We start from the raw sequence: 21,005 nt of genomic DNA on the forward strand, positions 1-21,005 counted from the left end.
GGTGTCCTCAAAGGCTCCCTGGGTCTTGAGAACACAGGGTCAGAGCTAGTCAGAGCCAGCACATCAAAGCACCGCATATCCAGGAAGAAGAGCTTCTCATCATCATCATCAGCGACACCATCCTGGTTGTCATCCCTGAGCTGTGTTAAGTAGGCACTTCCCCTAAGAGAGTTAAAGGGGCACTCGTGAGATACTAAGAAGACTCCTTCCCCCAGCCCCAGGCTTCCTTGTACCTTTTGCCTCTTCATTCTGTCTGCTGCCTTCTGGGAAATGATGGGACTGGCAGGCTGTACTGGGCAGCAGGGATAGCAGGGCTGTTTGCTCTGCCCTCAGGAAGGCAGATAACCCCTAGAAACAGGAAGAGCCAAATGAGGTTGTATAAGTCTGAGGCAGAAACATTAGTCGTGAGAGCAAGACTTGCATTTGCAAAAGCCAGGCTGTGTGTTTGTGTGTGTGCGTGTGTGTGTGTGCATGTGTGTGCATGTGCGTGTGTGTGTCCGTGTGTGTGTGTGTAAAACTGGATGGCCAAGAGCCAACCCCTGGAGGGCACGGAGACAGGGAAGAAAACAGAGTGAAACAAAAATATTTGTGTAGAAGGCATAAAAGTTATAATCACAGACTCCACTGTGTAAAGGCATAACTTGCTTTATTTATCTCTAGTGTATATGAACTTAGCCTCCCTTTCCATTCAACCTGTGAAAGGAGATAGTGCTTGGGCCATTTGGTAGAAGAAGGGGATGGGAGATGATCAAAACCCCAAGTAAGGTTCATATCCAATATAGTGTCTAAGCAGCAAATGACTAATGGCTGAAGAAGGAGACTAGACAGAGGATTAGAGGCAGCCATGGGGCTGGTGCAGCTGTGGAGAGCTCTGAGCAAAGAAACAAGGTTGGCAGGTGAGGAGGCCTAGGATAGAGGCCAGAAGGCCAAGCCTGGGGCTGTGCAGCCAGTGGCCATGGTGGCACAGCAGGCACTGGCTGGGCATTGGCTGGGCATGCAGATGCCCAAGGCCAGCTGTGCCACATAGAAGCCCTGAGGAAGTGAGGGTAATTAACCCCTGAACAACCCAGATCATCTTCAGGGGAACAGCCAGCAGCAGAGGAGGAGAAAATCTTGACTTTGGCTGAAGTTTCCCACAGGAGACTTGTTTTTTTTTTTAAAGCTGGAATTGGTCTGAGTGAGCTAGAATTTCCAACCCAAAGTTTTCTGCTGCTAGTGGAAATTCGAGGTCATGGGCTAAGTTAATATAAGCTAGAGGTAAATAAAGCCAGTTATACCTTTGCACAGTGGAGTCTGTGATTATAACTTTTATGCTGTCGATACAAATATTTTTATTTTTATTTCATCCTCTTGGGGAGGGTATTCCTGGTATTAATAAGTTCATTTTTTTAGATAAGGAAAGCAAGGTTCGGAGATGTTTTAAAAGCCATACAAGGCCACAATGGAGAGAAAATTGTTGAGAAAGATTTGAACTTGGGTTTGTCAAACTCCAAAACCACTGTCACCATTTGTCCAAGTGCAGCCGGTGGCCCATCTGCAGCAGAATCCATGGAGACTTGTTTAACAGGAAGGGATTTGGTTCCATCTCCAGACCGAATTAGAATATCTGGGGGTAGACACCCCAAATCTGCATTTTTACCAACTGCCCAAGGAGTTCTGAGGTATCTTCAAATACCCACTGATCCCTGTTCCCCTGCCTCCCGGGAAGAATATATTCCAGTCTTCCGGGGGGAGTTGGGCCTTGGGTCTCCCCACTCTGCCATTGTCCACTGGGGCTGGAGGTGGCTGCCACAGAGGGAGGCCAGTCATTCTCTAGAGTACTTCCTGGGGGCTGCCTTGGCCCTAGCCTAAAGCAGTGTGGTCTGCAGACCACAGGCATCACATCACCTGGGAGCTTAGTCCCAGCCCTACTAAATCCAAGTCTCTGGGGGGTGGGGCCTAGGAGATTTGAATGCCAAATTGGACAAGAACTGGCCTAGGGGCAGGAGGCCTTGGGCTCTGATGAGCTTCCCAGTAACAGCCGAAATAAACTCTTTTCTAGCACTTACAATGTGCCAGGCACGGTGCCAAGCGCATTAGGGGTTTCAACATGTCGCCTCCTCACAGCTCTCAGAGGCAGGACTATTACTGTCCTTATTTTCAGCCAAGGAGGTGACTCAGGCTCAGACAGGCTGGTTGCTGAAAGGCACACAGGTCCTGAGTGGCAGGGTTTGGGCTGACCTGCAGGCTGGTAGCTCATCATCTGCCTTCAGAACCTGAACCCAACTCACGGCCAAGGCTCTGCAGGATCAGGGATGAGGAACTTGTTCTCACAGCCAGCTTGGCCAGATCTCTGTATAGCCATTAAGCTCACAAAAGTTGAGGCTGAAACTGCTGTCCAGATGGAGGTCTTCTTTTTTTTTTTTGAGACGGAGTTTTGTTCTTGTTGCCCATGGTGCGATCTTGGCTCACCACAACCTCTGCCTCCTGGGTTCAAGCGATTCTCCTGCCTCAGCCTCCCGAGTAGCTGGGATTACAGGCATGTGCCACCACACCTGGCTAATTTTGTATTTTTAGTAGAGACAGGGTTTCTCCATGTTGGTCAGGCTGGTTTCGAACTCCTGACCTCATGTGATCTGACTTCCTTGGCCTCCCAAAGTGCTGGGATTATAGGCATGAGCCACTGCACCCAGCCCCAGATGGAGGTCTTCTTAAAAGGCCCAAGGTGCTGCCCAGTGGCCCTGTCTACCTCTCCTGCCTTGTGCCAGTACCTCTTGCCTCCCTGCTCATCAGCTCCAACCTCACTGGCTCCTCTCAGTTCCCTCAACACCAATGTTCCTGCCCAGCGGCTTTGTGTGTGCTGCTTTCCTGGAACATTCTTTTCTCCCTCTCTCCCCCTTCAATATCCTTCCTCACAAGTCCTAGGACCACCCACTGGAAGTACATCTTCTCCTATTATTCTCTTTTCCAGAACTTCATTTATTTCCTTCAGAGCAATGCAATGATAATCAATAACTAATCGACTTCTTAGTCCACTGCTGTCTGTCGCCCCCATCATGTGCAAGCTACATGAGGGCAGGGGCCGTGTGTGCGTTGCTCACTCTCTCTGCACCTGTCAGCACTGGGCACACAGAAGATTCTCTATATTTGTTAAAGGACTGTTTCTTCTCAGCCTAGTAAAATTAGGACTAGGTTTCACTCTATGTGGCAGAAGTCCACCTTACTGTGGCTTAACCAGATAGGGGTTTTATTTCTGTTATATAGCAAGTAGTCATCTGAGGTGGGCAGTCCAGGGCTGGACAGTGACTCCTGGGTATACTGGGGACCCAGACCCTGCTGATCTCTTCTGCTTCACCATTCTGCTCTATTTTGACCTCTACTTTCAAGATGGCTGCTCTACCTCCCTTGTGATGAAATTCCAGGCAGGAAGAGCAAGGGGCAAACAAGTGAGCCAGCCGAGGTGGCGGGTCCAGAGACTTCGCCTTACACTATATTTGTTGAAACTGTGTCATGCGGCCATGCCTAGCTGCAAGGTAAGCTGGGAAATAGCTCTATAGCTGGGCGTATTGCTGCCCCAATGAAAATTGGAGTTCTGTGGGCAAGGAGGAAGGGAAGAACGGATATTTGGAAGGAGCCAGCAGAGTCTGCAGCAGCTTCTCTGAGGGGCAGGGAGGATCTGAAGAGGCCTCAGAACCCATTTCTTGCTCTAGTTTATCAAGGACCTAATCCTAAAGCCATATAATTATCCAGATGTTTTAGCCCAACCTGCTCATTTTTGCAGTTATGAAGACAGGGGCCTCTGGATCACAAGATTTGCACGAGGCCCCACGTGAATTTAACAGCTGGGAGAAGACTAAGGCCAGGGGGGTGGTCTAGTCCCAGCCCCACCACGGCTTCCTTCCATCATAGATTGAGGGTCCACCCCTCTGGGTCTCCTCAGCAAGCCCAGAGAGATGATGGCGGGGGTTTAAGTTTATCAAATAAAAGCTCAAGACTTAGACATGCAAGTTGTAGAGCTGCTGCAGAAGAACCTCCTTTTTAGAAACCCTGAACGTTTTTCCCCCCATTTTCTGAAGTATATAATGCTAAACAGCAGCTCCGTTTTTCAACATACTGCTTGCTGGTGGTTTTTTTTTTTTTTCTTTTTCCAACAAACTGCTCTTTTTAGGTATGTTTTTTCATCCTTTACACCAGCAAAATTTATGAGCATTTATTTAAAAGAAAAAAAGCATTGGAAAAACTGAAGAGAGAAAGAGCAATTCTACATATGGAAAGCTATAAAGAACCACAGCGAATGTGCTGCGGTTATTGCTTTCTTAAAAAAACAAACCAGGCAGGCAGTTTGGAATGTGAGGGGCCTGTGTGAGGCCAGGCTGGCCGGGAGGCCGTGGGGGCTGGGCCCTGGCAGGGATCCAGGGAGTGCAGTGAGGGGCCCTTCACACCCCGATCCTCCTCCATGGCCCCTCTGACCACTCCAGCGAGAAACAGGCCCAGACAGAAAACGACTTTACTGAGAACATTTAATTTAATGTAAAAATGCCCCTTTAGGAAAACAAGAAGGCCCAGGCAGCCGGTCAGCACAGGCTGGGAGAGAATGCAGCGAACATGGGGCCTGTCGGAGCTTCCCAGACTGGTGGTGGGAACCACACCAGCACAGAGTCAACAGCAGGCAGGGGAAGGCCTGCGGGGCCTCAGGGCCAGAGGCTAGGACGGGCAAGCCAGACCGGATTTGGGAAACGTGTTATCATTTCCAAGGACTATCCCAAATACGTGGGGTAGGAGAACCTTGAAGGCCAAACAGGCTGCCTGGATTTGTCCTTCCGGACGCCCCCCCCGTCCCGCCGCCCATTATTTATTGCTGTCACTTTGTTGACGTTCCAGAGCCAGGCCTGGCTGCTGCGGCTCCCAGACCCCGTCCCAGGCATGTTGGGACACGGGCCGGCTGTGCTCTGTGGAATGTTCCCAGGCAGCAGGTCCACTTCCTGGGTTGCAGCCCTGGGTTCTGCTGATACCCCTTCTGTAGCAGACTTCTCCTGCCCTGTCCTCCAGCATGGCCTGCCGGCGTGGGACAGGCCTGCCCCACATCTCAAACTCGGGGGGCAAAAAATGTCCTTCTGTGGAGGGGGCCCCTGAAGGAGAACTCCAGCCTGCTTGGTTGACTGAGGTTCTTCTTCCCTGAGCTTCTAGGATGTCCTTAGAGTGGGAATCCATTCCCTCTGGTCGTCCCTTACCAGGCTCTTGCTCTGGGGCCTGCAGTTCACCTCTTGCTCTCTTCTAACCAGCTCTGCCAAGCTCTGCGGCTCTCCCTCCACCTTCCTGCCCTGTCAGCCCACCTCTCTCAATTCCCCAAATCATGGCTAGACCATGGGGTAACAGCTCCCACAACTTTACTTGGGATATGGAAGGAACATACAATATAGAAAATAAAACATGGAAGCTGGACGCTGGATGTCTCTGGTGTTGGAGCTGGTGGTTCATGTCCCACCATGGGTCACCCCAATAGGCCTTCACTCTCCTTGACCCTCAGCTGGCTCCCACGCTGCTGGGGTGGCCCATACCCCCTCCCACAGTGCGGACGCCCTCCAGGTGCTCCTGAAGCCTCTCAGGCTCCCGCCATCTTTCCCAGTACCCGAGGTGCACCCCTGCCCAGTTCCTCCTAGTGGCAGATCTCCATTCTGAGACTGGGGCTCTGTTCTCAACATTCCCTAAAGACCCTGGACACTGGGGGGCTTCTCTCTTCAGGGGACCCTTCTAGCAGAGAAAAATTCGGCCTCTACTTCTAGAGAAAAAATACCACTAGCCACTTTAAAGTTTTGACAGCCCTGTAGCTTCAAAGCAAACACACCAATAGGCTCTGCTGGACACTCAGTTATAAAAGCAAAACTTAAGGAGGCCACTGACTGGACCTCATCCTCTCAGCCTCCCACAATGCCCCCAAGCCCTGGTGACCTCCCACTAACACAGCCTCAGCAGGATGCAGCCCCTCTCAACCCAAACTGCACTGGACATGCATACCCATTGCAAGCCCCAGGCCCTCCCTGACTCAATCCTTACCTCCCTGCAAACATGGCATCTTCTCTCCACCCTTCCCAGACCTGTCACCATGGCTTGATTTGTTTTGGGGTAAAAAATTTAAGTGTGTCAGGTGCAGTGGATCATGACTGTAATCCCAGCATCTTGGGAGGCTGAGGTGGGAGGATTGCTTGGGCCCAGGAGTTTGAGACCAGCCTGGGTAACATGGTGAGACCTCATCTCTAAAAACAAAACAAAACAAAACAAAAAAACTTTAAAAATTAGCAGGGTGTGGTGGCATGCACCTGTAGTCTCAGCTACCTGGGAGTCTGAGGCAGGAGGATCCCTTGAACTTAAGAATTCCAGGCAGCAATGAGCTATGATCACCCCACTGCACTGCAGCCTGGGCAACAGAGTAAGACCCCATCTCAAAAAAAGAAAAAAAAAGAAAAAAAGAAAACCCAAATATCCTAGCATCGTAAAGTGTCACCACTGGAAGGGACCACAGAGATTATTCTGACCAACTCCCCCATTTAATAGATGAGGAAACCAAGGCCCAGGGATGTGAAGTGACCTGCCCAAAGTCCTATAACGAGTTTGCGGCAAACCACTTAGAAAGTATTCCTGTTTTATTTTGCTCTCTTCTGAAATTAGAGAATGTCTTTTTATCACCTGTGCACTGTCCCCAGTCACATGTAACAGAAAACCAACTTGAATTGAGGAAAAGAAGAAATTAATTCATTGGCCCATCCAGAGAACTGGGGTTGGGCTGGGATGTCTAAGTCCACCTGAATCATGTGGCCTCAGAGTGGGCAAGGAGTGGTCTCTAGGGGAAAATGGAGGTCCTGTTATCAGATGGAAGAGGCTACCAGGCAGGGTAATGAGAGGTATACACTGCAGTCCCTGACTTGGCTGCTGCAGTTTCTCAGACTTCCCTTCCATGTGCACAACCATGTCATGTCCAACCCTGAACACACCTGCCAAAGGGAGGCAGCTGAAGTCTCATCTAGCTATTGCATCTGGCCCTTCTGACAGCACCCATCATGTTCTCTACAGGGATCTTCCTCCACTGTCCCCTATTGATCCCTAACGTGGATACTGGGGACCAGTTCTCCTTTTGCTTCTTTGACAATCCATTTTCTAAGTTTCATTTTGGGGGTTTCTGAGCATTGCCTTAGAGCCTCTGTCTACCATGTTTGGGGATATTCTGGAAGCAGGCCTGTCATGGATAGTTGTCCAGTTTGTGCACTGCTCAAAGTCATCCTGCTGAGAGAGAAAGGGACTATACCTGCCCAGACAAGGAGGGGTGCTGATATGGGCTGGCTGTGTCCCCACCCAAATCTCATCTTGAATTCCCACATGTTATGGGATAGACCCAGTGGGAGGTAATTGAATCATGGAGGCAGGTCTTTCCTGTGCTGTTCTTGTGATAGTGAATAAGTCTCATGAGATCTGATGGTTTTTAAAAAGGGGAGTTTCCCTGCACAAGCTCTCTCTCTTTGCCTGCTGCCATCCATGTAAGATGTGACTTGCTCCTCCTTGCCTTCTGCCATGATTGTGAGGCTTCCACAGCCATGTGGAACTGTAAGTCTAATTAAACCTCTTTCATTTGTAAATTGCCCAGTCTCAGGTATATCTTTATCAGCAGTGTGAACATGGACCAAAACAGGTGCCTCTCTGCATTTTACATAAAGGCTCTGATAGGCTAGAATTGGTCCCCTTTTCTGCAAATACAAACACTTTAAAAGCTTAATAGGTGCATCAATTAGAATGCTTTTTTCAACAACAGAAACTCCAACTAACAAAAAAGAAATGTATATTCTTTCATATATATATGACCTATATATATATATAGACCTAAACATATACATAAACATATATATATACATATATGTATAAATATACATATATAGTCTGAAGGTGAGGCAACAGACCTGACAGTATCCAGAAAAAGGTGCCCTCTTTTGGGGAGTGGGGCAACCTTTTCTAAAAGCTTCCTCACGGGCCTCCTCTCATGTCTGATTGGTAAAGCTGGGTCATGTGCCCACCTTTAAACCAGTGACTTGCAAAAGCCAATGAGATTTCTTCAATTGTCTTAGACCAGTCAGAATTTGTCCCTGAGCTGGCAATGGCAGTGTTTCTGGGGGCGGATGCCGACATACAATCTGGTTTATTTAGCAGGGAAGAAACAGGGAGGGATGCTGTGGGCCACAGTCAGCCTGGCTGCTGCAGGCCTCCCACTGTTTGCGTTCTGGCACTTGCCCGTGACTCATTCTTGAATCTAGATCCCAGCCTGGTGCCTTCTTTCTCATGGTGATAGGTCCTGGTGCTCTATTTACCCAGCCCTCGGCCCAGTGGCCTCCATGTTTGCCCTTGCCTTGCTTGGACCAATGTGAAACCATCACATGGAGTGGGAAGGCCCTCTGACCTAGGTTACATTCTAGCAAATTGGCCTTTACCAAGAGGTACATTTTTGGCTTCCTGAGGTGGCCGGGAGGGGCCCGAAGCATGAGGCTTAGCCCGCACCTGAGACCCAAATTCCTCTGCCATGATGCTGCCCACTTTCTGCTGGTGCTGGCCCTGATGAACTTGTAGCATCGAATTCATCCTTTCCAGCCTTGCAAAAAAATATATTATATGACTCTTGGGCATCGTAAATTGCTGGCTGGAGGTACAAGAGGCTCCCTTGGTGAGTCTGCACCCTCTCCCCCAGGCCGCCCTCTTTTTCAGAGGTGTCGTCTTTTCTGGAAGGAATTCACAGAAGGCCCAAGAACCAGCCAACATCCCCCAACATGTGTAGTGTGAGCAAAAGAGATTCAAAATTATAGGACAGCTTCATATTTAGGAATAGAAAAAGAAATATTGTTTTTATAATGCAAACTAAATAAAGACCCTACAAAACCTTCCTTCCCCGTGGGGAGCAGAGTAGAGAAGCCCGAGGACTCTGTGGGGCACCAGGAGATGAGGAGTAGGGAAGACATGGCTCCTGGCCTGGGGTAATTTAATTTTTTTTTAATGTTTTAATTTCCTTTTTAACTTTTTAGAGAGATGGGATCTCACTCTGTTGCCCAGCCTGGGGCAATCACGGCTAACTGCAGCCTTGGACTCCCAGGCTCAAGAGATCCTCCCGTCCCAGCCTCCCAAGTAGCTGGGACTACAGGCGCCACCACGCCCAGCTAAGGAAGTTTACAGTCTCCATGGAGAGACAAAAATAACATTTTAGGAGCAACGAAGAAGAAATCAATGTAAGTTTGTGTTCAAGCACTAAATAGCGTGATGAACACCCTTCCCCACCTGGCAAAATCCTATCATAAGACCTAAGTTAAGCTGGGCTCAAGCCTATAATCCCAACCAACACTTTGGGAGGCCAAGGTGGGAGGGTTGCATGAGCCCAGGAGTTCAAGACCAGCCTGAGCAACATAGTGAGACTCCATCTCTACAATAAAAATTTTAAAATTAGCCAAGTGTGGTGGTGCATACCTATAGTCTCAGCTACTCGGGAGGCTGAGGTGGGAGGACTGCTTAAGCCCAGGAGGTTGAGCCTACAGTGAGCCATGATGGTGCCACTGCTCTCCAGCCTGGGTGACAGAGCAAGAACTTGTCTTAAAAAAAAAAAAGGCCTAGGTCAAATGTCACCTTCTTGGTAAAGTCTTCCCTGGACTTTGTGCCATAGTGTGTGTCCTTTTAGCCCTCATGGTACTTTTCATACCACATCACATCCCTGTTTAGGTCTCTAGCAGGGAGGAGAACAGTCCCCAAAAGTCCTTTGCACGTCTAATCCCTTATTGGTGACAGCTTCTTGGAGGACCTGTTAGAGGACCAACAAGTTAGTTGGTTACTTCTGTCTTCCCACCTAAACCGTGAGCTCCCTGAGGTCAGCGAACATCTGTATTGGGTGTCGTGTCCATGTGGAGCACAGTACTTGGCCCAGAAGAATAAGTATTGATTGAATACATCGACAAAGGGGTGAGCATTTAGAGAAGGAGCAGACAGGTGAGCCAGGAAGCAGCCAGAGGAAGCTCCAGGGAGCACTGCAGCCCTGCCAGAGGCGGGTGGGGCCAGCAAGGCTGTACAGGGGAGAGCAGGAGCCGCCGCGTAGGCTCCACATCTGTTAAAAGCGGGTTTAGGGCTTTCTCACCTGCCTAGAGTTAGGTTTGGGAGATAGTTGTGGATAAATATAAGGGGGTCACTCTGTCTTGGCGTGGGAGGGTTGGCCAGCTAGGGGGTAGGGTAGGAGGCAGTGGGAGTGAACAGAAACTAGAACGGGCACTATGGCTTTCACCGGTGCCCAAGGTCGGGGTCCTGACACAGAGCAGAGCCTCTAGATGGTGCTGGGAAAGCCCTGGGGGGCCCGTGAATGAGGATGGATTTGTGGGATTTGTGATGGATTTGTCTCTAGGGTGAGATCAGCATCCAGAACCCAGTGAATTCCCCTGTGTGGGTTCCAGTTTCTCCTGGACACTGTGCAGTCCTCACAGGGGTCTGGCCCTGGCTCCCCCCGCCACACTTGCTATTCAGACGACATCTGGTTACTGTTCCCATGAAGGGCAACTCCGACCTCGGGGCCCTGTAGTGGTGGGGGTGGAGGGAAATGCTGGCAAGGGTTGGGCTCCTGACCCTGCTGCTGCTGCCCGGGCTGGACTCCCACAGGACCCTAAGGCCAGCAGGAGGGGGCTGGGAAGTCCCACAGAGGGACTGCCCCGCACAGGGCCGGGGCAGCCTGGACAAAGCCGGTGTGGTGACAGGCCAAACGGACGCAAAAGGTTAGTCCACCCTGCTGGTCTCTCCAAGGCATCAGGGTCCGTGGGAGGAGGAGGTGTCCGGCACTCCGCAGGTATCTGTGCTTCACACAGGTCTAATGGGGGAGAGCCTGGGCCTGCCTGAAGCTGCCTTGGGGACAAGAGAGGGCAGAGGCCCCACTTGCTCGATCACAGGAATGAAAGGCTGGCACTCAGGAGCACGGAACAAGCAGACGCCTGGAATGAGGCCCCAGCAGGAGTGGCTGCTTGGAGTCCTGGCTCCTTCTCCGCTACCCAGTGGGCAAACAGAACCGCAGCTTTAGGGTGTGGGGAGGCAGAGTCCTGGCTGGGACTCCAGGAGGCCTCGAGCCCCCGCTGACCCTCAGGCCCCGCTGGCCCCAGATGGTCGGGGGTGGAGCTCTGGCTTATCTCTCCAGCTGCCCAGTTCCCTGCCACTTTATCATGGAGGGTGAGAGGGTGTCAGAGCTCAGAACTCCCACCCCAGCCTCCCCGTGGGACAGGACCCAGGTGCTGGGGGAGAACAGACCTCGGGAGCAGCCAGGAGTCCTCGGTCCTGGGAGGGTTTAAAAGCCAGGGGGCCGTCTCGACCTCAGTCTGACCTTCCCTCCCGGCGGCAGCATGCGGGGGTTGCTGGTGTTGAGTGTCCTGTTGGGGGCTGTCTTTGGCAAGGAGGACTTTGTGGGGTAGGGATGTGGAGAGGAGGGGGTGCCCTCTGAGGGTGATGGGGAGGACTCAGCCCCCAACCAGTAGAGGAGACAGACAGACAGACAGACACATGGCAACACAGCCAGAGAGGATGGCCTGGCACCACCTGGGACAGCTGGCAGATGAGCAACCAGGGTTGGGAAGAGGTTGTGTCTCCCAAGACAGTCTCCTGAGCCCTGGAGAAATCTGAGCTCTGAGGAGGAGTTTTCAGGAGAGGAGAAAGGAGGAGGCCTGGCTGGCTTGGAACAGAGAAATAGTCCAAACTGGGATTGAGATAGTAACAGCGTCTAGAAGTTTCTAAAGATGGGGAGAGAAGAGGTGAGGGAGCCCAGGCCTCTCCTTGCTGAGACCCTCGGTGCTGTCCCCTGCCCAGCCCAGAGGACGAGGCCCAGTCTGGGGATTCTGGGCTGCTGCCTCCCTCCTGCACCTGGGGAGTGCTCGTGGCCAGGGCAGGTGCAGCCTGGGTGCTCACTCCCCACTCCCACTCTGCCCAGGCATCAGGTGCTCCGAATCTCTGTAGCCGATGAGGCCCAGGTACAGAAGGTGAAGGAGCTGGAGGACCTGGAGCACCTGCAGGTCAGAAGAGGGGAGAAGGGCTCTCTGAGGCCCCAGGGTATCAGCTGGGGCCACCCCAGGTCCCCACCAGCCCCAGCAGCCGACTGTGCCTGGGCTGTCTCCACCCAACAAGGAGACATGGAATTGACTCTGTTAGGAAGCGACTTCAAGCCCCTAGCTCCAGAGTCTTGCTGCCCTTGAGCACCTGGGCAAGGGGCCGGGCCCCTTTCCGGTTCCTCCCTCTGCCTTGCTGTCTCAAAGGCCCCTCACTCTGCTCCTGGGCCATTTCCGTGACCACACTGGACTCTCCAGTCCCCAGGGTTTCCCCGTCTTTCTCTGGCCCTATTACCCCTGACCCATCCCCAATTATATGAGAACTTCTGGCACCAACAGCCCCTCCCAGGCAGGCCCTGTCCCTGCCTGCTGTCCTGGCTGGTGCCCCCAGCCCGCTGTGACCGTGCCGGCTCTTGTCCTCCCCAGCTGGACTTCTGGCGGGGCCCTGCCCACCCTGGCTCCCCCATCGATGTTCGAGTGCCCTTCCCCAGCATCCAGGCGGTCAAGATCTTTCTGGAGTCCCACGACATCAGCTATGAGACCATGATCGAGGACGTGCAGTCACTGCTGGAGGAGGAGCAGGAGCAGATGTTCGCCTTCCAGTCCCGGGCGCGCTCCACCGACACCTTTAACTACGCCACCTACCACACCCTAGAGGAGGTGAGGGCGCCCCTAGCGGCCGCTCCCTGCAGCCACCAGCTCTTCATCATGGCTGGTAGAACGCAGTAGGGCCAAGGCCAGGGCCAGCCTGGGTGTGTGCAGCGCCTGCTCTGTTTCCATGTGGCCTGTGTGGTCGTAGCTCCATTGCATTGCAGGGCTCGCAGCAGGCTGGGACGGTGGGGCTGCTAAGGGAAGCATCTGGGTGCCCAGAAGCTATTAAGGCCAGTGGTCTCTTCTTTCACACCTCAGATCTATGACTTCCTGGACCTGCTGGTGGCAGAGAACCCGCACCTTGTCAGCAAGATCCAGATTGGCAACACCTATGAAGGGCGTCCCATTTACGTGCTGAAGGTAACATCCACATGTGAACATACACAGGGGAGAATGGACCCATATGTGGCATCCGTGATGGGCGTGGGCTCTCCTGGGGAAATCATGGTATCAGGGAACACGCTGTTAAATGGACTCCCCATGCAGACATTTGGAAAGGCCTGAGTCTCCACCCTGGTCTTGGCGTGTGCACTCCTGCCCATACACAAAGACAGGTGATCCAGTGTTTCCAATCAAGTGTCCATTGTGGAAGGTATTGTAGAGTCTGGGTAGTCCAGATAAAGTATTTTCTTGAGACAGAGTCTCGCTCTGTCACCCAGGCTGGAGTGCAGTGGCATGATCTCGACTTACTGCAACCTCCATCTCCTGGGTTCAAGCGATTCTCCTGCCTCAGCCTCCCGAGTAGCTGAGACTACAAGCACGCGCCACCATGCCCAGATAATTTTTTTTTTTTTTTTTTTTTTTGAGACAGAGTCTTACTCTGTCACCCAGGCTGGAGTACAGTGGCGCAGTAGCGTCATCTTGGCTCACTGCAACCTCCACCTCCTGGGTTCAAGCGATTCCCCTGCCTCAGCCTCCCAAGTAGCTGGGACTACAGGCGCCTGCCACCACGCCCGGCTAATTTTTTGTATTTTTAGCAGAGACAGGGTTTCACCGTATTAGCCAGGATGGTCTTGATCTCCTGACCTTGTGATCTGCCTGCCTCGGACTCCCAAAGTGCTGGGATTGCACTGCGCCTGGCCAATAATTTTTATATTTTTAGTAGAGACAGGGTTTTGCCATGTTGCCTTGGCTGGTCTCAAACTCCTGGGCTCAAGTGATCTACCCGCCTCAGCCTCCCAAAGTGCCGGGATTACAGGCGTGAGCCACCACACCCAACCCAGATAAAGTGTTTTGTTTGTGATGTCCCCCAGAGAACTGTCCGAGCAGCAGAACAGGGGAAGGGCCAGGGGCCTGGTCAAGTCATATTCACCCCAAGCTTGGGCTGAGGGCAGGAGGCCAAGCTCTGTGGGATCCCTGTCCAGCCCCCAGCCCCACACCCACCTGAGTGATGGCCCCACAAGCAGAGCCTCTACCTGAGATACACAGAGAGCAGGTGGTCTCTGGCCCAGGTCGGGGTCTCCTTCAGGGCAGCAAGATGAGGCCTCAGCTGTGAAATTGCCTCTGATCACTCCCCTGCCTCCTCTCCAGTTCAGCACGGGGGGCAGTAAGCGTCCAGCCATCTGGATCGACACGGGCATCCATTCCCGGGAGTGGGTCACCCAGGCCAGTGGGGTCTGGTTTGCAAAGAAGGTAAGGCCGGTGAGGTGAGGAGGGCTCTCACCTGGTGGGGCATTGGTATCCAAGGCCCACAGAAGCCCGGGCCTCCCTTTGCCCATCCAGAAGCAGTGACCACAGAGGACATGGGGAAAGGTGTCCATTGCTGTGGCTTGGCAGATGCCTGGCCCAGCCTGCGCTGCCCCTCTGCTCCTCTAACCCCCCAGATCACTCAAGACTACGGGCAGGATGCAGCTTTCACCGCCATTCTCGACACCTTGGACATCTTCCTGGAGATCGTCACCAACCCTGATGGCTTTGCCTTCACGCACAGCACGGTACCGGCCTTCTCCTGTCCTTGGGGGAAGCAGGATGGGCCTCTGGCTTCTAAGCCGCACAAGTAGTTCACCCCTAATCTCAAGCCCCAGAAGTCAAGGGAGGGGCAATCAGACCTGTGCTCCTAGCCGAGGGTGTCTCAACAGTGGCGTGATTGGCATTTGGGGTGAATGATTCTTTGTCATGGGGGCTGTCCTGTGCATCCACGGTGTTTCTAGCATCCTAACCTTACACCCATTCAATGCCAGTAGGAGCCCCCCTCTCCAGTGGTGACAACCAAAATGTCTTCAGATATTGCAAAATATCGCAGGGGAGGGTCAAGATTGTCCCCAGTGGAGGCCCACTGCCCCAGACCTTACTTCCTGGTCCTACTTCTATTTTTACGGCAAATAAAACATCTGACCAATGACATGGGGCCACAGTGGTGGTGGAGGACACCTCGCAGCTTCTTCGCCATATAGAACCCTCTGGCCAAATGCCATCCTATGGCCTTCCCCACTCTCTTTCACCCGATGCCCCCTCTGCTGATCTTCCTCCCCGACAACCAGCTGGGAGTGGATCCCATCCCAAGCTGTGCCTGCAGCTCAGCTTCCAATCAGGGCACTTGTGTTGAGGGCTTCCACCTCCAGGGAGCCCTCCCCCTAGTCCACTCTGCTCTCTGCAGCCTCTGAACCACCCCCCACCCAGCACTGTGACAAGCGTCACACGTGCCTCGGGGTGGCTGATCCCATTTCCTTCCTCAGAATCGCATGTGGCGCAAGACTCGGTCCCACACAGCAGGCTCCCTCTGTATTGGCGTGGACCCCAACAGGAACTGGGACGCCGGCTTTGGGTGTAAGGCCCAGAGTGTCTTGGGAGCAAGGATGGGATGGCCTCGAATGGCTCCTCACCACTGCTCTTGCTCCCCGCCTCTCTCCTGCCCCTGCAGCGAGGGGAGGGTTGGGGGTGGCAGCTCTGCCTCTGAGGGCTCTTGGGGATGGAGGCTGTGCTCTGAGAGTTGGTTGTTACTCGCCTGCAAAAGGCAAGTTGCTTGCAAATGGGCTAAGGTCTGAAATCCTACCTAGGGGGCTTCTAGCTTAACCTCAAGTCCTCCCTCCTTGGCCATGTCTCTGTGAGAACTGGTCTCCACTGAGGAGCCCGTCTTCCCTCCCTGGGTGTGTCCATCAGCTCTGCCCAAACCAGGCTGGGAGGGCAGCTCCCCCAGGTTATAGAAGGCCTTTGGGCTTTCCTGAATCCAGGGGAGGGAGTGAGCCCTTCCATACCACCTCACCCCCAACTCCATGCAAAGAACTGGATTCCAGAAGCCACAGAAGCTGGAGGAGCCACACCGCCATGCCCTCTGTCCCCCCACAGTGTCCGGAGCCAGCAGTAACCCCTGCTCGGAGACTTACCATGGCAAGTTTGCCAATTCCGAAGTGGAGGTCAAGTCCATTGTAGACTTTGTGAAGGACCATGGGAACATCAAGGCCTTCATCTCCATCCACAGCTACTCCCAGCTCCTCATGTATCCCTATGGCTACAAAACAGAACCAGTCCCTGACCAGGATGAGCTGGTAGGCACTGACCTCGGCTTGCCTCCTCGTCCCCAAGGTGGCTTCGGACAGGCTCAGGCTTTCCCCCATCAGACCTGCTTAAGGCACAGACACCTCCAGAGTGCCTGACACCCTTCCTTCCCTGATGGCTTGGGAAGACCAGCAGGGTGGACTAACCATTTTTTCTGGGAAACTGAGGCACAGGAGTGATGGAGTCACTTCTGTAATGTGACAGAGCAAGGGGCAGGGCTAGACTTCGATCTTAGGCACCACATGTGGAGGTGCATGTGCCTGAAGGGCAGGGAAGGCCAGCCGGACACCCTGAAGGGCCAGAAAACTGTGCTGACAGGCTCCCAGGCTGAGCTTCCAGGCTAAGCAGGCTCTGTGCTCCCTGCTGGAGGCCCACTTCTGCAGGGTGCTTCTCCTAGGCTCCCCTGCCAGCCCCCAGACTACCCTGGACATGCTGTTCCAGGAGCCTGGCCATGACAGGTGGCTTTGCTTGGTGTTTTGTCCAGGATCAGCTTTCCAAGGCTGCTGTGACAGCCCTGACCTCTCTCTACGGGACCAAGTTCAATTATGGCAGCATCATCAAGGCAATTTGTAAGTGGCTGTAGGGTCTCTCTTGATGGGCCTGCGAGGAACATCTGCTGGCTCTTCCTGACCGAGGGAGTATCCCTCATGGAAGGAAGTAGCCAAGGGCACCCAGATCTGTCAACTGCTGGCAAGGGCTGTTCTGAGGGGTGGGCAGTCCCTTTTCCTGACATGAACTCTGCTTCCTTTGATACTTTCAGACAAATGTGAATTCCTCTGACAGCTCCTGTCCTCTTGTGTTGGGGCCAAGTCTAGTTTCTTGGTTGGATGGGGTGGAGAGTCCTGCTGGGATTTGCAGATCACCAGGAAATTCAACTTAAAAAAACACTTCTCCGGGGCAGGGCACCGTGGCTCATGCTTGTAATCCCAGCACTTTGGGAGGCTGAGGTGGGCGGATCACGAGGTCAGGAGATAGAGACCATCCTGGCTAACATGGTGAAACCCCGTCTTTATTAAAAATACAAAAAATTAGCTGGGTGTGGTGGTGTGCGCCTGTAGTCCCAGCTACTTGGGAGGCTGAGGCACGAGAATCGCTTGAACCTGGGAGGTGGAGGTTGCAGTGAGCCAAGAGCACGCCACTGTACTCCAGCCTGGGCGACACAGCGAGACTCCATCTCAAAAAAACAAAAACAAAAACCACTTCTCTTCCAGCGCCCCTCAATTAGACAATAGACCTGATTTATTCCTCACTTACTTATTCATGCAGTGCCCCTGAGAGGAGCATTACTGAATCAAAATGGAATTAACTCAACAAATGTTTACTGAACACCTACTATACACCAGGCCCTGTTTCATGTACTTGGGATATAGCCATGAATGAAATAAGCAAAGATCAGGGAACTTTCTAGCCAGGGAGACCAACAATGAACATAAATAAGTAAATGATACAGTATGTGAGGTGACGAATGCTGGGGAGGAAAACTAAAACTAGACCAGGTGAGGTGAATCGGGAACACTGGGGGTGGAGGTGGGGCAGGTGGGTTGAAGGGTGGGCCTCATTGACAGAGTGACATTTGGGCAACTATTGAAGGAAGTGGGTGGAGGAGGTGGCAGCCAGGAGGCTATCCAGCTAGGAAGAGCCTTCCAGGCAGAGGAACATTCTAGAGCAAAGGCTCTACAGTGTGGTCTGGCCGGGGATGTTGCTGGAACAAGAAGACTGGTGTGGCTGCCTCCAAGTAAGTGAAGGTCAAAGCTGGGTAGAGGGCTGAGGGGGCAGGGCTGCGTACACACCTCACACGCTTCCTGCCTGAGTGCCTAGGCCTTGGTGGGCAAGCGGGTCACAATCTTATCCAAGGTTGACCTCACTTTTGGACTCCAGGCCTTCTTTGGAAACTGATTCAACTCTGAGTCAAGGTTTTGCTTCATTCAACATTGTCAAGTTAAATTCTGATATGCAGCCTACTGCTCTCTCCTGGGCCAATTCAAAAGTGGCTTCATTACCCACTGTTAATTACAGTTTCCCGGGCAAAGTTTCCTCCTAAAAGAAAGACAAGGGGCTTTTGCTTTGACTCTGGCTCTTTGCACTTTCCCCCTCACAGATCAGAGCCCCAGGGGAACAAATCCTGGTTACCCAAGCAGGGAACTCGGTATATTTAGGGGCTTCACCGAAAGGGCTGTTGGACAGAGGCTGTTTTCAGAGGGGCTTGTGCAATTGCAGAGACTTCCTTGCATCCCCCAGTGAATAGGGGAACTATTGCTGGTCTCCTCTTTGGACCTCTTGGCTTAGACCTTTTAGTGGGAGTTTCTTGGAAGTGAGGCTGCTTGGTCAACAGCAGACCTTAGTAGACACTGACTCCACTCAGCATTGCACAAGGCACAGAGCTTTGGACAGGGTTGGATCGTTAACCCAACCCGTGTAAATATTCCCAAAGTGATTGACCCTTTCTCTCCTATTTTACTCCTGCCCCAGATCAAGCCAGTGGAAGCACTATTGACTGGACCTACAGCCAGGGCATCAAGTACTCCTTCACCTTCGAGCTCCGGGACACTGGGCGCTATGGCTTCCTGCTGCCAGCCTCCCAGATCATCCCCACGGCCAAGGAGACGTGGCTGGCGCTTCTGACCATCATGGAGCACACCCTGAATCACCCCTACTGAGCTGACCCTTTGACACCCTTCTTGTCCTCCTCTCTGGCCCCATCCAGGCAACCAAATAAAGTTTGAGTGTACCAGGAACAGAATCCTGGGGCTTGCATGTGGAGTGTCTGCCTCTTCAAGCTGGGGCAAAAGTGATTTAGTTCCTGCAGGCCTCACTGGAAATGTGTGGGTGGTTGGACTAGATGACCCCTACATTCCCCTGCATTCCAACATCCTGTGAAGTCGTATCCAAGTGGCGTCTGTTTTAATTAGACCACCCTGAGTTCAGCTCACCAGTGGGATGATTTGTTCATACCTTAGTAGCAAGCAGCAGCAACAGCTGCTAACCAAATGCCCGGCACCCCACAGTGGCGTGGAATTCGGCATGTACAAAGGTCTAGCTAGCTGTGTCCATTCATGTATAAAAGCAACAACCTGGAAGATGATATATAATAATCCAGGTGGCCACTGCTGTCCAAAATAGATGTTGCAGCCAAGTAAAACAGATTACTAAAGAGCAAAATATCATCTTCCATTCCGGAATCAAATTGGAAGAAAACAATTGGGTTAAATAAAATCATTAACTGCAGATAAAGAACCAATCCAAAGGCCAATCCCAAGACATTTTTAATTTTTAATTTTTTTTGGTAGAGATGGGGTTTTGCCATATTGCCCAGGCTGGTCTTGAACTCCTGGGCTCAAGCAATCCTCCTGCTTTGGCCTCCCAAAGTCCTGGGATTACAGGTGTGAGCCATCACATTTGGCCAAGATATTTTATTAACTGTATAAATTAATTATATATTCTGAAGATTTTGCCTTTAGGGATAGAAGTCACCCACTTTTCATTTGCCACATCCTTCCCAGCGTCTTTGGTACATGGTTCTGCTCCCTCGTGTTTCCATCCACCCCACTCCTTCCCATTCTCCTGTTGAGACCACAGCTCCTAGGATTTAGCTTCCCTTCTTCAGCTTGGTGATCCTGATGCAAGTGATATTACAATTAGCAGCTAGCATGACTACATAAGATATCCCAACTTGTTTCAAAGCAAGAATCTCCCTTTTGGCCTGGCCACAGTGGCTCACGCCTATAATCCCAGCACTTTGGGAGACTGAGGTGGGCAGATCATGAAGTCAGGAGTTCAAGACCAGCCTGGCCAACATGGTGAAACCCCATCTCTACTAAAAATACAAAAAATTAGCCGGTCATGGGGGCGCATGGCTGTAATCCCAACTACTCAGGAGACTGAGGCAGGAGAATCCCTTGAATCCAGGAGGTGGAGGTTGCAGTGAGCTGAGATAGCACCACTGTAGTGTAGCCTGGGTGACAGAGGGAGACTCCATCTCAAAAAAAAATTAAAATATATTTAAAAATAATAAATGCTTGTGAAATGGAGACATGAAATTTGTTGTCCATCTCAAAAAAAAAAAGAAAGAAAGAAAGAAAAAAGAATCTCCCTTTGTTTCTTCCATATCACTTCAGGTGTGAATGTGGAGCAGGGGGTTTTCCCACAGACTCTGCTGGGGAAGTGAGTGGATTGGGGCTGGAGTGAGGATGGCAGCTTCTCTCTCTAGCAGCCAGGCCAGGTTTCAAGAAGCATCCAGCTCTGCTGACTTGAGTCTTTTCCATATAAAATGGCCTGAAGGTCAAAAATGCCTTTTTTTAAAAAAAAGAGGAACATTGATGGAATTTTCATCTTGGACTTTTATTATTATTTTTGCTATCAACATTCTAAAAATAAAAATAAAAAGAATGAGGGCTGGGCACAGTGGCTCACACCTGTAATCCCAGCATTTTGGGAGGCTGAAGCAGGAGGATTCCTTGACCCCAGGAGTTCGAGACCAGCCTGGGCAACATAGCGAGACCCCCCCGAACCTCCACAAAAAATAAAAAATTAGCTGGGTGTGGTGGCATGCACCTGTAATCCCAGCTAATCGAGAGGCTGAGGTGGGAAGAACCGTTGAGCCCAGAAGTTTGCAGTTGCAGTGAGCCATGATGGCACCACTGCACTCCAACCTGGACAACAAAGTGAGACCCTGTCTCTTAAAAGAAAAAAAAAGGATGAGGCTCTATGTATGTATTGTTACATTTTGTATGTATTTGTTACATTATTACATTATATTATTTACATAAACTTATAAACATGTAAGTTTATGAGACA

At 51.8% G+C, this 21,005-nt stretch overlaps 1 protein-coding gene across 2 annotated transcripts; it reads left to right on the forward strand.

Annotated features, from left to right (window-relative positions):
- The first annotated feature begins 3,366 nt into the window (after nt 1-3,366).
- Nucleotides 3,367-18,965, forward strand: CPA1 (carboxypeptidase A1). 2 transcript variants are annotated; one of them, XM_063815593.1, is made up of 11 exons: nt 3,367-3,512; nt 9,036-9,236; nt 11,951-12,032; nt 12,492-12,725; nt 12,975-13,076; nt 14,247-14,348; nt 14,540-14,650; nt 15,392-15,482; nt 16,002-16,201; nt 16,696-16,780; nt 18,681-18,965. In XM_063815593.1, coding segments are annotated over exons 2-11 (1,197 nt in total). In that variant the 5' UTR covers nt 3,367-3,512; nt 9,036-9,234; the 3' UTR covers nt 18,869-18,965. The 2 variants fall into 2 exon arrangements, with proteins under 2 accessions (XP_063671663.1, XP_003318844.3); XM_003318796.7 differs by lacking the exons at nt 3,367-3,512; nt 9,036-9,236 and adding an exon at nt 11,345-11,434.
- The last annotated feature ends 2,040 nt before the right edge of the window (nt 18,966-21,005 follow it).

Source organism: Pan troglodytes, chromosome 6 (genome assembly GCF_028858775.2).
Source record: "Pan troglodytes isolate AG18354 chromosome 6, NHGRI_mPanTro3-v2.0_pri, whole genome shotgun sequence".
Lineage (NCBI taxonomy): Eukaryota > Metazoa > Chordata > Mammalia > Primates > Hominidae > Pan > Pan troglodytes.

Bases quoted from the DNA above. Each gene is read 5' to 3' on its own strand.
- CPA1 (XM_003318796.7), top strand. From the start codon at position 11,370: ATGCGGGGGTTGCTGGTGTTGAGTGTCCTGTTGGGGGCTGTCTTTGGC. The intron at 11,435-11,950 runs GTAGGGATGTGG...CACTCTGCCCAG, and splicing joins GGCAAGGAGGACTTTGTGGG to GCATCAGGTGCTCCGAATCT. The intron at 16,202-16,695 runs GTAGGCACTGAC...TGTTTTGTCCAG, and splicing joins TCCCTGACCAGGATGAGCTG to GATCAGCTTTCCAAGGCTGC.